The 14,918-nt window shown below is 42.4% G+C and overlaps 1 protein-coding gene across 1 annotated transcript; it reads left to right on the top strand.

Annotated features, from left to right (window-relative positions):
- The first annotated feature begins 440 nt into the window (after positions 1-440).
- Positions 441-14,588, top strand: LOC103301160 (zinc finger protein 709-like). Its single transcript, XM_028134726.2, has 5 exons — positions 441-820; positions 7,268-7,394; positions 11,101-11,173; positions 11,742-13,619; positions 14,248-14,588. Exons 1-4 carry the CDS (start codon positions 818-820, stop codon positions 13,222-13,224), a joined length of 1,686 nt encoding a protein of 561 aa, XP_027990527.2. The 5' UTR covers positions 441-817; the 3' UTR covers positions 13,225-13,619; positions 14,248-14,588.
- Positions 14,589-14,918: the final 330 nt, after the last annotated feature.

A 14,918-nucleotide genomic window follows, 5' to 3' on the forward strand; every position in this document is an offset into this window, starting at 1 on the left:
CACCCTTGGGATCAAGATTTACAAATGGCCTGTGGCAGTGGGGAGGGTCCCTGATGTTTCTGTCCTGATTTAGCTCTGTTATGCCCCACAGGTGACCACTGTCCTGATCCTTGATTCTTTGCCTTCTATTATTTTTCACTAAGCAGTGTTCTTTCAGTCTTGCCTCCTTTGACCTTTCACCAAATGGGTATTAATGGGGTTCCTTGAACTCCGGTGGTTACTTTGCCTCATATGTTTCACACATGCTGGCATCTGGGGTCCTGGTCTAGGACTCTGGGCTTCAAATTTCCCTCCAGAGCCAAGTGTCCCTGACACCACAGGATCCTTTAAAGCACCAGATGAGTGCGTGTGAGGGACCGAAGGGCCGACCTTTCCCTCCGGAAATGGCCAAATACCAAAACGGACGCAGCCTGATCTTTATTTACGGTGAGGTCATTTTTTAAGAGAATGTGAAGACGAGTCCTAGTTCCGTGAACGGCCTTATGCTGGAAAGGGCAGATTGTGGCCCACTGCCATTGGCTCATAGACCTCGGCCTGCTGTCACTCAGTCGTGATAGGGCGGGGCCTTGCAACCGTCCAATCAGAAGAGACCTTGGTAACCTTTGTGGGCGTGGCGCTTTGTGAAGCGGGTGGACTGCGCGTTTGGCGTGGACGGCTCGCCGGTAGCTTCCAGCCCCCGCCACGCTGTGGGCGCTCCCCGGCTCCTCCGAAGGCCTGAGGGGGCTGGACACGTCCTCTGTGGTTGCGGCCAGCGCTCGCCGCTTGCCGCGGGAGGGAGTCGGAAGGTGGAAGGCAGGGAGCTCCGGAAACCCGGGAAATGGTGAGTGGGCGGGGCGGGTGTCAGGAGACCAGGATGAGGAGCGGGTTGGCACCAGCGGAGGTGGGACAGCGCCTCCCCGAGGTCCCTTCGGAGTCTGCGGACCCGGACCCGAGTCGCTGGGACATCGGTCCGCTCCGGCACGCGGCGCGGGGCCTCGGCGGCAGCCCGCACCCGCCGAGCCTTCCCATCACTGCGCGCGGTCGCCTCCCCGCCGCATTGCGCGGGGACCGCGGGAAGGGGCATCAGGGGACGATCGTGACTCAGTCCCCAGGGTTCTGCGTGGAGGAGCTGCGGTGTGTGTCCCCTCCTCTTTCTCCCCGGGGGACTTGTTTTCCCCTCACTTTTCCAAGTCTCAAATCCACCACCCTGTCCCCTCAGCCTGACTCCTCCGAGGGCTGGCAGTAAACCCCTACATTTCCGGATTACCTACCCCCCCCCGCCCGCCCAGCCCCCCATTCCAGAGGTCATCTTATCCCCAGCTCACGGCCTTTTATTAACCAGTTGTCTCCCGCGGTGCATTTCATACAGACGCAGTATGTTATCATTCATCCCCTGAGACGTGGGTGGCTCTCTTCGGGGATTTATTTTTGTGTATATTTTACAGGAGAGGAAAGTAGGGAACAACCATATGAAATCCCCTTTCCCGTGGGAACAGACATTCTATGGGAAGCCCCAGTTGGGGATGTGCAGGAGGCAGCTGATCGATGTTTCTCTCTCATCGATGTTTCTAACTCTCTATCCCTCTCTCTTCCTCTCTGTAAAAAGTCAATTAAAAAAAAAAGTTTAACCTTAATGAGGAACTGCATTCAAGATACAGGATTAAAAATACACTGAGAAGATATCTCAGTGCAAAGAAATAAAAATAGAATGGAAGGTACTGAAGTAGCAGAAGGCAGTTGAACGCTTTATATAAGTCAAAATACTTCGCTTTTATAGAAAAAAGAATGGGTATATCAATGCAAGTCTCACTTAAGCGAAAAGCCATTTTTTTACATGCAATAAACCTTAATATTTCAAGAAAAATAATCTTAAATATAATAATGTTATATGCAATAAACATTAATATTTTAAGAAAAACTATCTTAAATATAATAATGTTACATGCAATAAATATTAATATCTCAAGAAAAGTAATTTTAAATATGATGTTACATGCAATAAACTACAATTATTCAAGAAAAGTGATCTTACATATAATACATGCAATAAACATTAATATTTCAAGAATAAAAGGATTTTAAGTATAATAATATTACCAAAACTGTACTAGCATAGTGTGATATCACAAAATTAAAAAGTTGTAGGAAAATCTTCAAATAACAGGATAACTTCTATTATATTCTAGAATATTTTTCCCGCTCTGGCTTTATTTTTGCTCATCAGTTTATGTTGTTCATTATACTCCACAAATGAGTGAGATCATATGATACTTATCTTTCTCCAACTGGCTTATTTAGCTTAGCATAATGCTCTTCAAGTCCATCCATGCTGTTGCAAATGGTAAGAATTCCTTCTTTTTTACAGCAGCGTAGTATTCCATTGAGTAGATGTACCATAGTTTTCTAATCCACTCATCTGCTGATGGGCACTTAGGCTGTTTCAACTCTTAGCTATTGTAAATTGTGCTGCTATGAACATAGGGGTGAATATGTCCTTTCTTATTGGTGTTTCTGATTTCTTGGGATATATTCCTAGATGTGGGATTATTGGGTCAAATGGGAGTTCCATTTTTTTTTTAATTTTTTGAGGAAACTCCATACTGTTGTAGTTGCACCAATCTGCATTCCCACCATCAGTTGCACCAGGGTTCCTTTTTCTCCTCATCTTCACCAGCACTTGTCATTTGTTGATTTATTGATGACAGCCATTCTGATAGGTGTGAGATGGTACCTCATTGTTGTTTTGATTTGCATCTCTCAGATGATTAGTGACTTTGAGCATGTTTTCATATATCTCTTGGCCTTCTTTATGTCCTCTTTTGAAAAGTGTCTATTTAGGTCCTTTGCCCATTTTTTGATTGGATTGTTTGTCTTCCTTTTGTTAAGTAGTATGAGTTCCTATCTGTCTTCTTATTGTTGAGTTTTAAGAGTTCTTTGGACATTTTAGATACCAGTCCTTTATTAGATTAGTCTTTTACAAAGATTGTTTTTTCCCGATCTGTGCCCTTTTCGTTCTCCTACCACTGTCTTTTGTAGAACAGTGGTATTTCGTTTAATGAAGTGATAGTTACTATATACTTTTGGTGTTTTATCCTAAAATTTATCAGTTAACATAAGATCAACTTGAATTTTCTTCTATGTGATTTTCTAGGAGATTTTTACTTTTGCTTTTTACATTTAGATCTATGATCAATTTTCTTTGAGTTCACTGATCCTTCATTCTGCTTCATCTAGTCTGCTGTTGATCCCCTCTGTTGTGTTTTTCCATTTAGTTATTTCATTCTTCAGCTGTGATTTATAATTTGTACTTTTATCTTTTTCTTTGTTGACATTCTCACTTTGTTCATCCATTCTTCTGAGCTAAATGAACATCTTTATGACTTTTATTTTGAATTTTTTATCAGGTACATCATTTCTTTTTCATTAAAGTGTTTTTCTGAGGTTTATCTTATATTTTGTTACCTTATATATTGATTTTTTTGTTTGTTTTTCTTGACTCTTTGTGTTGAGTTCTATGCATTAGATAAAACAGCCACCTCTTCCAGTTTTGAAGGAGTGACTTTGTATAAAAGGTGTATCTTATCATTCAATCCTGCCTTAGCTCTTGGTTGTCTCTTAAACCTTTACCATTGTCCAATAAGCCCATTTCATTTTTAGTGCCTCCTACTGGATGAAGATGTGGCAAGACCTGTCAGTATCCCAAAGGAGAGAATCTCAGTCAGCACTAAGACTCAGATATATTGGAAGCCAGACCCTCAGGAGGCAGGGTGTGTTTTGTTGTTGTTGTTGTTTCTATGTTTTTATTGATTTCTTTAGAGAGGAAAAGAGAGAGAAAGAGAGATAGAAACATCGATTGGCTGCTTCCTGCATGCCCCCCACTAGGGATTGATCCCGCAACCCGGGCATGTGCCCTAAACAGGAATTAAACCAGTGACCTCTTGGTGCATGGGAAACGCTCAACCAACTGAACCACAGTGGCTGGGACAGGCAGCAGCTTTTAAATTATGCATTACACTTCTTTCAGGGGAAGACTGGTAGATGGGCATTTCTGTCTGCTCCTTCTGTGCTGAGCTCTGGGGTGATAGCCAGTTAAGAACTATTTCTTAGCCACCATCCTGTTGAACCCGTGACACAAGCCCTGCTGGCCACCAGAGCCAGGCTGTCAAGGATGTGTTCTTTGGGCAGCAGACATAAGCGCCGGGGCACCAGACATGTATACAGGCTCCTTTCTTGGATTCACCAATGAGCAGGGGCTGGGGCAGGATGGGGGAAGAGTGTGAAGATGGCACCTCCACCCTCCCCAGTCTCTGGAGAGCAGGTATTTGGACCCTAAATGTGTGTTTAATTAGAAGCTACCCCTCAGGCCATAGCTGTGAAGGTAAGCTAATAATCTTCTTTCACAGATACTGAGAGCCTAGAGTAAGGCTGATGGAGGGCGCAAAGATGGTTACCTCCAGCCTTGGTCCCGAGAGAGTATCTCAGTAGGCCTCTAGATGTGTGCCAAACCAGAAGCCTGCCCTTCAGGCCAAAGCTCCTGGACATGCAAATAAGTTTCTTTCCCAGAAAGACTGAGTGTTTTAGTCTGCTGTCTCAGGGCTGTGCCAAGGCTAATTTCTCCTTTGTTGTTCGTGGGAACCAGGAACGAAAGCCCCACGAGTTAACCAGAGCTAGACAATTTAGGTGTGTCTCCTGGGCAGCAGCCACAAAAATCGGGGCACCAGACCAAGTGTAAAAGCTCTGCAGGAGATACTGGTGAGCTAGAGCAAGGCAGAGGTAAAATGTAAGTATCGCACCTGCTAGGCTCATTCTTTGTAGAGTATTTCAGTAGGTCCCTACATTTATGTTAAATTAGATGCCTGCCTTTCAGGCTGCAACTGTGAAAATAAGCTAATAGGCCTCTTTCACAGAAAGACTGAGTATGTCAGTCTGTTGCCTCTCTGCTGTACCCTCAGTGTGGTATCCAGTTAAGAACTCTTTCTCAATTTGTTACATTCTTCTGGGATCCTCAAGCATAACCCCGGAGCCAGGTGGTCTGTCCACCAGAGCCAGGTGATCTAGAGTTGTTTCCCAGGTGACAGCTGCAACAATTAGGGCACATGTCCAAGGGCACAAGCTCCTGCAGGATATTGGATTGCTGGAGAGAGGCAGAGGAAGAGCGCAGAAATTGCACCCACAGACCTCTGTCTTTGGGGACTATTTCAGTAGGTCCCTAGATTTGTATTAAAGTAGACACCTGCCCCTCAGGCCAAGGATCTATATATATAAAAGGCTAAGTGTCCGTCCAACTGGTAGCTATGACGCACACTTACCACCAGGGGGCAGATGCTCAATGCATAAACTGCCATGATGTGCACTGGCCATTTAAAAATAAACAGCACCGCAGACCTGGCACCAACAAACCAACACTCGGCTTCCCCCAAGTAGGACACAGGCCCTGCCACCACCCTGGAGCGACACCCCACAAAATCTCAGCCAACACTGCCAAGACCCATAGCGCAAAATGTGGCCCACAGCCCGGCCCAGCCAGTAAACAGTGGCTGTGGGCACCGGGTAATGACATCACATAGCAACGCCTGGCTTCCTCTCCCTAGCAACTAGCATCTTTGGAGTTTGCTTTATAGCCAGGTGCAAACATTTCACAGTTTAACCAAATGTTTGTGAATCGTTTTCCCTTACATCATCTCATTTGATCCTCACAAAAGTCATGGAATAGGTAGGTAGATGTGGAATCCTATTTTCTTTTCATTAGTAAAATGCGAATAGCAATATTAAAATATTTCTTCTAATGTACACAAATCTGTGCACCGGGACACTAGTTTAAAATAAGCAAGTAAGCCTCTTTACAGAAAGTCTGGGCACTTTTCAGTTGGCTGCTGGGTGAGTTTACACACATGAGCTCTTTAAGAACTGTTTCTCAGTTTGCTATAGCTTTGTTGGTCTCATGGATGCAGCCCCATTAGCTGGAGCCTCCTGAGAGGTGCAAAGTCAGCTACTGCCTGTGCTCTGCCTGGGGCCATCCGGCAGGAGCTACAGAGCAATCTGCAGATGGCTGCTACTTATGTTGTTCTTGGAGGTATTCAGGAGAGGCCAAGCTGTGAACCAAGGCGAGCTGCTGCTAGAGCCGAGCCTGGGGCTACTTATCAAGAGGTATGGGGCAGCCGAAACCGGTTTGGCTCAGTGGATAGAGCGTCGGCCTGCGGACTGAAAGGTCCCAGGTTCGATTCCGGTCAAGGGCATGTACCTTGGTTGCGGGCACATCCCCAGTAGGATGTTTCTAACTCTCTATCCCTCTCTCTTCCTCTCTGTAAAGAATCAATAAAATATATTAAAAAAAAAAAAAGAGGTATGGGGCATACTGAGGCCAGCTTGTTTGAGAGATATTTGGAAGCCTGAGCCAGGATAGGCCATTCATATGGAAAAGCCACTGCAAACAGCTTGGGTGGGGCAAATTGGATGGGGTGGGGTCTCAGGGAATCACCAGGGTTGGGCAAAAAGTATAGGCCAGGTTGATGGAGACTCAGATATGGCTCCTGCCTGTCAGCACTGTGGTAGGGAAGTCTCATCAAAGGAACAATAACCTCTGCCAGTACTTCTGTCTGGGAGAAAACTGCCCTTCCCCAGCCCTCACCCTGATGCCAGACAATTCATTTCATGCCAGTATGTCCCTGTCATCTTTCGAGCTGCCGCCCCAGGGCTGGAGCTCAGAGAGAGTAAGTCTGTGTAAGTTCATGCACCAGGCCTTTAAGAGGAATACCTGGGACTGCACCCACACTCCATCTCAGCCACAGTACCAGCTGGTTTTCATGGCCAGAAATTTTAGGGATTCCTCTTCCCGGCACTCGAATCCTGGGCTGGGGAGTCTCATGTGGCACTAGAACCTTTCGCTCACCAGGGGGGAACTCTGCAGCCGAGATAATCCTCCTTATTTTTAACCACAATGTGCGTGTGGGACTAGCCCATTCCACGTCTCCACTCCTCCTACCAATCTTGATGTGGCTTCTTCTGTATATCCTTAGTTGTAGGACTTCCGTTCAGCTAGATATCAGGTGTTCTAAATGATGATGTTCTATAGTTCAGTTGTAATTTTGTGTGAGGATGCGAGTACTGATAATGCTGTTAAATTTATGAGGAAATAAGTATGGACAGAGTGTTTGTTTCTGATGACCAAGACATAAAATAAATGTTGAGAAACGACAGAATCCTATGTAACCCTTCTATAAATTGGGTGTAAATGCCCAGTGCTGTCAGATTGACGCACCCTACTAATTAGATATTTGCAATGTTTTAGGACTTAGTGACCTTTGAGGACGTGGCTGTGAACTTCACGCTGGAGGAGTGGGCCTTACTGGATCCTTCACAGAAGAAACTCTACAGAGATGTGATGAGGGAAACCTTTAGGAACTTGGCCTCCATAGGTAAGAATGACGACTTTGTTACTTAATTTGTCAATTAGAGATCAAGTATTTTTTTTTTTTATTGCCTTTGCTGCATCCCAGAAGTTGTGACATGTCATATTGTCATTCTCATTTGTCTCTATCTTTTTATCTCACCTTTTATTCTTTGACCCTGTCAATTTTTTAGCAGCATGTTGTTTAATCTCCACATATTTGTGGGGTAGGTTTTTTTTTTGTTTTTTTTGCTTTCTTTTTGCAGTTGATTACTAATTTCAAAGCATTGTGGTTGAGGAATATATTGGTATGAGTTCAGTCTCTTTTTTTTTAAGATTTTGTATTGATTTTTAGAGAGAGAGAAAGGGAGGAGATAAACATTGATGTGGAAATAAAATATCAATTGGCTGCCTCCTGCCCACCCCGCACTGGGGATCAAGCCAAAACCTGGGCATTTCTCCCAACCGGGAATTGAACCAGCAACTGAGCCAACAACTTTTCCGTGCATGGGACAATGCCTAACCAACTGAGCCACAATGGCTAGGACGAGTTTAATCTTAAATTTGTTGAGGCTAGTTTTGTGACCCAACATATGGTCTATCCTTGAGATTCTTCCATGTGCACTGGAGAAGAATGTATACTCTGATGTCCTGGGATGAAAGGCACTGGAAATGTCAATTATGTCCATTTCATCTAATGTGTCATTTAAGGCTGATATTTCTTTTTTTTTTTTTTAATATATTTTATTGATTTTTTACAGAGAGGAAGAGAGAGGGACAGAGAGTTAGAAACATCGATGAGAGAGAAACATCGATCAGCTGCCTCCTGCACACCCCCTACTGGGGATGTGCCCGCAACCAAGGTACATGCCCTTGACCGGAATCGAACCCGGGACCCCTGAGTCCGCAGGCCGACGCTCTATCCACTGAGCCAAACCGGTTTCGGCAAGGCTGATATTTCTTTATTGATTTTCTGTTTAGATGATCTACCTATATTTTTTATTGATTTCAAGGAGAAACATCAATGATGAGAGAGAATCATTGATTGACTGCCTCCTGCATGCCCCCTACTGGGGATTGAGCCACACTGGTCAGGCTATAATTGTGTTTTTTACAGTCTCTCCCTTTAGTTCTCTTAGTAGTTACTTTATATTTTGGTGCTTCCTAATTGGGTGCATATATATTGAAAAATATTATATCTTCTCTTAAAATTTAATTTATTTACTTATTTTTATTTTTTTTAATCCTCACCCAAGGATATTTTTTTCATTGATTTCTAGAGAGTGGAAGGGAGGGAGGAGATGGGGGAAAAACATTGATGTGAGAGAGAGACATCAGGTGGTTGCCTCCTGCATGCACCCCTACTGGGGCTGGGGAACCTGCATCCAAGGTAGGTGCCCTTGACCAGGAATTAAACCCACAACCCTTGGACCCACAGGCTGGTGCTCTAACCACTTAGCAAAACCAGCCAAAGCAAGGAGTGTTATATCTTCTTGAGGTAGTTTCCCCTTTTTTTTTTTTTATATATATATTTTATTGATTCTTTACAGAGAGGAAGGGAGAGGGATAGAGAGTTAGAAACATCGATGAGAGAGAAACATTGATCAGCTGCCTCCTGCACACCCCCTACTGGGGATATGCCTGCAACCAAGGTACATGCCCTTGACCAGAATCGAACCTGGGACCCTTGAGTCCGCAGGCCGATGCTCCATCCACTGAGCCAAACCGATTAGGGCTCCCCTTTCTATATATATAAAAGGCTAAGTGACCGTTTGACCGGCCGACTGGCCAGTACATATGACACGCACTGACCACCAGAGGGCAGACGCTCAACACAGGAGCTGCCAAGCTGCGGTGACTTGGCAGTGGTGATTCTCTGGGTGACGCACCCCAGAACCAGAGAGAAGGGAGCCTGATTCCTCGTGGGGCCGCACCATTCCACTTTCAGCTGTGGGTTACCGAATCTGGTTTACTGCCGAGCTGCAGTTCTTCTAATTAATTTCCTTTCAATGTGCACGAATCTGTGCACAGGGCCACTAGTATCATTATAAAATGTCCATCTTTGTCACTCATTACCTTCCTTATCTTGAAATCTATTTTGTCAGATATAAGTATGGCTACATCTGCTTTTCTGTGGATGCCCTTTGCTTGGAGAATCATTTTACACCCTTTTACTATGAGTCTATATTTGTCTTTGCAGTTTAGATGTGTCTCCTAAAGGTAGCATGAGGTTGGGATTTGTTTTTTGATCTGCTACTCTGTGCCTCTTTATTGGTGAGTTCAGTCCATTGACAAGTAGGGCAATTATTTAATGTCTGTGGTTTTCCTGTAGCCATTTACCCTTCGTTTTTTGGTGGCTCTGTGCCTCCATGGGTTCCTTTTACCTTTTTTAGTCTTTATTGTTGAAAGTATTACATGTGTCCTCTTTTTCCATTGGTTATTTTACTTTGTGTTTCTGACTGAGAGGAGCAGCCGCCCGGCCTGGGGAGACGCGAGCAGGAGTTGCCGCGCTCACCAGTCCATCTTTTAGTTGTATTTCCGAAACTGCCATGCGAGGCAACAGATCAGCCGTTCAACTCCGCCACCATCTTGGCTCTTCATCCTCCTTTGTGTTTCTCTCCGTTGTTTTTGTTTGGTGGTATTTCATATTTTTTTCTCTGTTTCCCCTTTTTTTAAGGTATGTGTCTCAGTTTTGTTTTTTGCTTTTTGGTGTGGTCACAATTAGGTTTATGTAAAATAAAGTTTCATATATATATAGTAGCCCTTTCTCTTCTGAATGCATCTAATCTCCATCCCCCTTTGCAAATTCAGACCTTAACCATACCCCTTTGTCACAAATTATCCCTATTTACTCTGTGAGTTTATTTCTGAATTGCAGTAGACATTGCCTTCTTTCTCTATTTTAATGTTATTACCTCCTTTAATCTTTATGTGACATTTAAGTGTATAATACCCTATTCTAAAAAAAGGTTGTGATATCCTGCTTCTGTGGGCCTGTTGGTAATCTTACTCCTAGTTTTGTGACCTTTTGTTCTTTGTTTCAGGTATTATAACCCCTTGAGTATTTCCTATAACACGGGTCTTCTCGTGGTTTATTCCCTCAACTTCTGTATGTCTGGAAAAGTCTTTATTTCTCCTTCATATCTAAAGGATAACTTTGCTGGATATATTATTCTTGGCTGGTAATTTCTCTCTTTTGAGAAATTGCCAATTACCAGACAATCTTGGCCATACCTCTGTGCTATGTCCTTGCACAGGCCACTAGCTTCAGCCACAGCACGTACTGACCACTCCTGCAGGAATGCTCCTTGTATCTCTCTGCCCCTCTCTGCTGAAGGGAATGTCTGTGGCCACTTGATTCCTCCCCTCTCTGGGCTGAGACCTGCAGTGAGCTTCGGGCTGTGAGCTCCAGGCTCTGTCTCTGGCACCATCTCAGCTCTTCTTTCTTCCCACCTTTCCAGTCTGCTCCCACTTCCCACCTTCATATGTTTCATTGTTTGATCTCTCAGATGTGTTTCTGCGTTGAGCAGGGAGTCCTTTGTTGAATGATAGCTGTTCAAATTGTTGAAACTTCAAGGGGAGAAACCAAGGTATTTCTTGCACATCAGTGTTATTTCAAGATGTGTAAAAATGAATATATTAGTAAATAAACTAAGCATGGTCACAACTCATCATGGACTTAGAATCTAATAATTTTTCTCTAACTTCTAATAATTTGGAATTGTTTTTTCTAGGTACGCATTTAGAGAAAAAATGGGAAGATCATAACATTGAATATCAGTACAAAACCCAGGGGAGAAAACTACGGTGAGTCACTCAATAAACAGCATTATTCCACATAAGAATTCTAGTATGTCATGTTATATTTATTTTAATATTTTTATGTTTTTTAAAAATTTTTTATTATATATTTTTATTGATTTCAGAGAAGAAGGGAGAAGGAGAGAGAGAGATAGAAACATCAATGATGAGAGAGTCACTGATTGGCTGCCACCTGCATGCCCCCTACTGGGGATCGAGCCCACAACCCAGGCATGTGCCCTTGACTGGAATCAAACCTGGGACCCTTCAGTCCACAGGCCGACACCCTATCCACTGAGCCAAACCAGCTAGGGCTGTCATGGGTTTTTAAAAACAAGCAAATAAAACAATTTCTACTTCAATTTATTTACCCTTAACCTCATATATTAATATCACTGTTTTCATAATAACCAAGGTCTAGTCCTTTTACAGAGCATTCAGTATATTGAAACAATTCAGAAAAGGACAAAAAACCTTCACTATAGTTATAAATTATAAAAATGTAATCCAATACCCTCCTAAAAAATAGGAAATTAACAAAGAAATCACTAATAATGCTTCTCATTTTTTACAGAAGTTATATGGTAGAAAAACTCCATGAAAGCAAAGGAGGTAGTCAGTGTGGAGAAACCATCAGCCAAATTCCAAATCCTGATCTGAACAAGGGAACTACTTCTGGAGGACAATCACTTAAATGTAGGGTGTGTGGAAAAGACTTCGTGCGTCATTCATCCCTGAATATACACATCAGATCTCACGCTGGACATAAACCTTATGAGTATCACAAATATGAAGATAAGCCATATAAATGTAAGGAATGTGGGAAAGCCTTCAGTTACCACAAATCTGTTCACAGACATGAAAGGACTCACACTGGAGAGAAACCCTATGAATGTAAGGAATGCGGGAAAGCCTTCATGTGGCTCCCAACCTTTCAAACACACATGATAACACACACTGGAGATGCTCCTTATAAATGTAAGGCATGCGGGAAAGCCTTTAGTTCTTCCACTTCATTTCGAGCACATGAAAAAATGCACACTGGAGAGAAACCCTATGAATGTACACAGTGTGGTAAATCCCTGAGATCTCTCCTAGGTTTGCGAATACATGAACGAAATCACACTGGAGAAAAACCCTATGAATGTGAGCAATGTGGTAAAGCCCTCAGTTGTCCCAGTTCTTTTCGAAGACATGAAAGGACACACACTGCAGAGAAACAATATGAATGTAAGCAGTGTGACAAAACCTTCAGTTCTCCTCTAGGTTTACGAATACACGAAAGAATTCACACTGGAAAGAAGCCTTATGAATGTAAAGAATGTGGTAAAGCTTTCATTTCTCTCTCAAGCATTCGAGCACACATGATAACACACACAGGAGGAGAACGTTATAAATGTAAAGAATGTGGGAAGGCATTTGTTTGTCCTAGTTCTTTTCGATCACATGAAAGGACTCACACAGGAGAAAAACCATATGAATGTAAACAGTGTGGTAAAACCTTCAGTTGGCCCAGTTCCTTCCGAATACATGAAAGAACACACACTGGAGAGAAACCCTATGCATGTACAGAATGTGGGAAAACCTTCATTTATCGCACAACCTTTCAAGGACACATGAGAAAGCATACCGGAGAGAAACCCTACAAATGTAAAGAATGTGGGAAATCCTTCATTTCTTCCTCAAGTGTTCGAACACACATGATAATGCATACTGGAGATGGGCCTTACAAATGTAAGGTATGTGGGAAAGCCTTCAATTTTCCTAGTTCATTTAGGGTACATGAAAGAACTCACACTGGAGAGAAGCCCTATGAATGTAAAGAATGTGGCAGAGCCTTCAGTTGTTACACATCATTTCGAACACATGAAAATACTCACACTGGAGAGAAACCCTATGAATGTAAAGAATGTGGAAAAGCTTTCATTTATCGTACTACCTTTCGAGGACATGTGAGAATGCACACTGGTGAGAAACCATACCAATGTAAAAAATGCGGGAAAGCCTTTAGTCGTCCCAGTTCCTTTAGAAGGCATGAAAGATCTCATACCAAATAGAAACTTATTGAATGTAAGCAGTGTGGACAAAGACATCAGTTGGCCTTCATCCTTACATGTGAAAACTCCCACTGGAATGAAACCCTGTAAATATTAGTAATGTGAGAAAGCCTGATATAAATTAATCCATATATAATGTTCTGGAACACTATAATATGAAAGAATTATTATAAAAGTTATAAATGTATTGTCTGTATCAGTGCCTCATTTTTAAAGTGGACCTCTGAAGTGTGGATATTTACTGCTTCCAAAAATGAACATTGAGGCAATACTCTTCAAGCAATACTACATAAGATTAATAGATATTTCCTCCTTAAATCAGTTAACATTTTTCTCTTACCATTTTGAAGACTATTTGATCTATGGGTAAATTGAAGTGTATTTCTAATATACAGGTAAGCTTAATTTTTATGTTTCCATTGTTTTGTAAATGAGCAATTAATAAATGATATTTTGGTATTTGTTGGGATTTACCTACTGGCCTCCTGTGCCAAGTACTGGATATTCCTTGCCCCATCTTTCTTATGAGAAAACTACTCTCTTTGTTTTGGCCAGAAGACCCTTATTCCATTTTCCTTGCTAATAAAAGGTGGCATAAATTTATAAATACTGCAAAGTTTATCATAGAGTACAGTCTCATGTGAATGACAGTTGATCTTTGAACAATGCAGGTGTTACAGGTGCTGACCGCCCACACAGTTGAAAATCTGAGTATAACTACAGTCAGCCCTCTACAGCCTCAGAGCTGATGTTCAGACTGTATAGGTCAATTGAAAAAAATCCATGAATAAGTGGATCTGCACAGTTAAACCCATGTTATTCAAAGGTCAACTGTATTTACATATTTTGCCCTTTGCTGTTTGTCATTCCTTCAGGCTATGACTTTAAATAATAGGCTTTGCATTAAGACAGATCTGTTGTTGGACAATAAATTTAGAATTGGAGATGACTCTCCTAAATTGTGTTTGGCACTGGGTAATGTGACAATTTCTAAAATCTGTATCTTTTATGGTTCCATGTAAGCTGCAGCTGAGAAGAAAGAAGAGAAGGAGGAATCGGAGGAGTCAAATGACGACATGGGAGTGATATGATTTGAAATTGTTCTCTTACCAATTTTAGAGAGATGGTTACAAAAGACCCTTATTTTTGTCTTGATTCATCATGGTCACTGAATAGCTTTGTCTGATGATGGAAGTGATTGACATTTTACTCTTCAGCACAATAAGAGACTTCAAGGCCAGCTCCCAGTCCACTGGAACACCTTCCCTGCTCATGATCTAAATACTGATATGTTTCCTACCGTGTATTGGACAGACACTGTTGATTATAAAGTACATCAGTGAAAACATAGAAATCCCCTTAGTAAAGCACATGAAACGTTTTTGTCTCCTTTATAACTCAAATGAGTCCTTTATGTTTAGGTAACTAGTGAAAGAACACAAACCTAGCAAGGGAGAAAGACATGACCACTATTCCAATCAGGCCTTTGTTACTTAGAGATCATACTCTTGATGCTAATTTCTTAACATGCCTCATCTAGATTCAAAACATACCTAGTTTAGCACAGGTCATCAAGGCACTGTGCATCTTGGATATAGAGGCATGAAACAAATGTCTGTGGTCCTGGTGCTCATATTTTTGTGAGAGAAGAAAGATGGTTAACAAATGGTAACACTTTGGTTTATAAGATGAAA

The sequence above is a fragment of the Eptesicus fuscus genome, chromosome 6, assembly GCF_027574615.1.
Source record: "Eptesicus fuscus isolate TK198812 chromosome 6, DD_ASM_mEF_20220401, whole genome shotgun sequence".
Lineage (NCBI taxonomy): Eukaryota > Metazoa > Chordata > Mammalia > Chiroptera > Vespertilionidae > Eptesicus > Eptesicus fuscus.

Coding starts and splice junctions, on each gene's coding strand:
- LOC103301160 (XM_028134726.2), top strand. Junction 7,395..11,100: donor TAGGAACTTGGCCTCCATAG/GTAAGAATGACG, acceptor TGTTTTTTCTAG/GTACGCATTTAGAGAAAAAA. Junction 11,174..11,741: donor ACCCAGGGGAGAAAACTACG/GTGAGTCACTCA, acceptor CATTTTTTACAG/AAGTTATATGGTAGAAAAAC.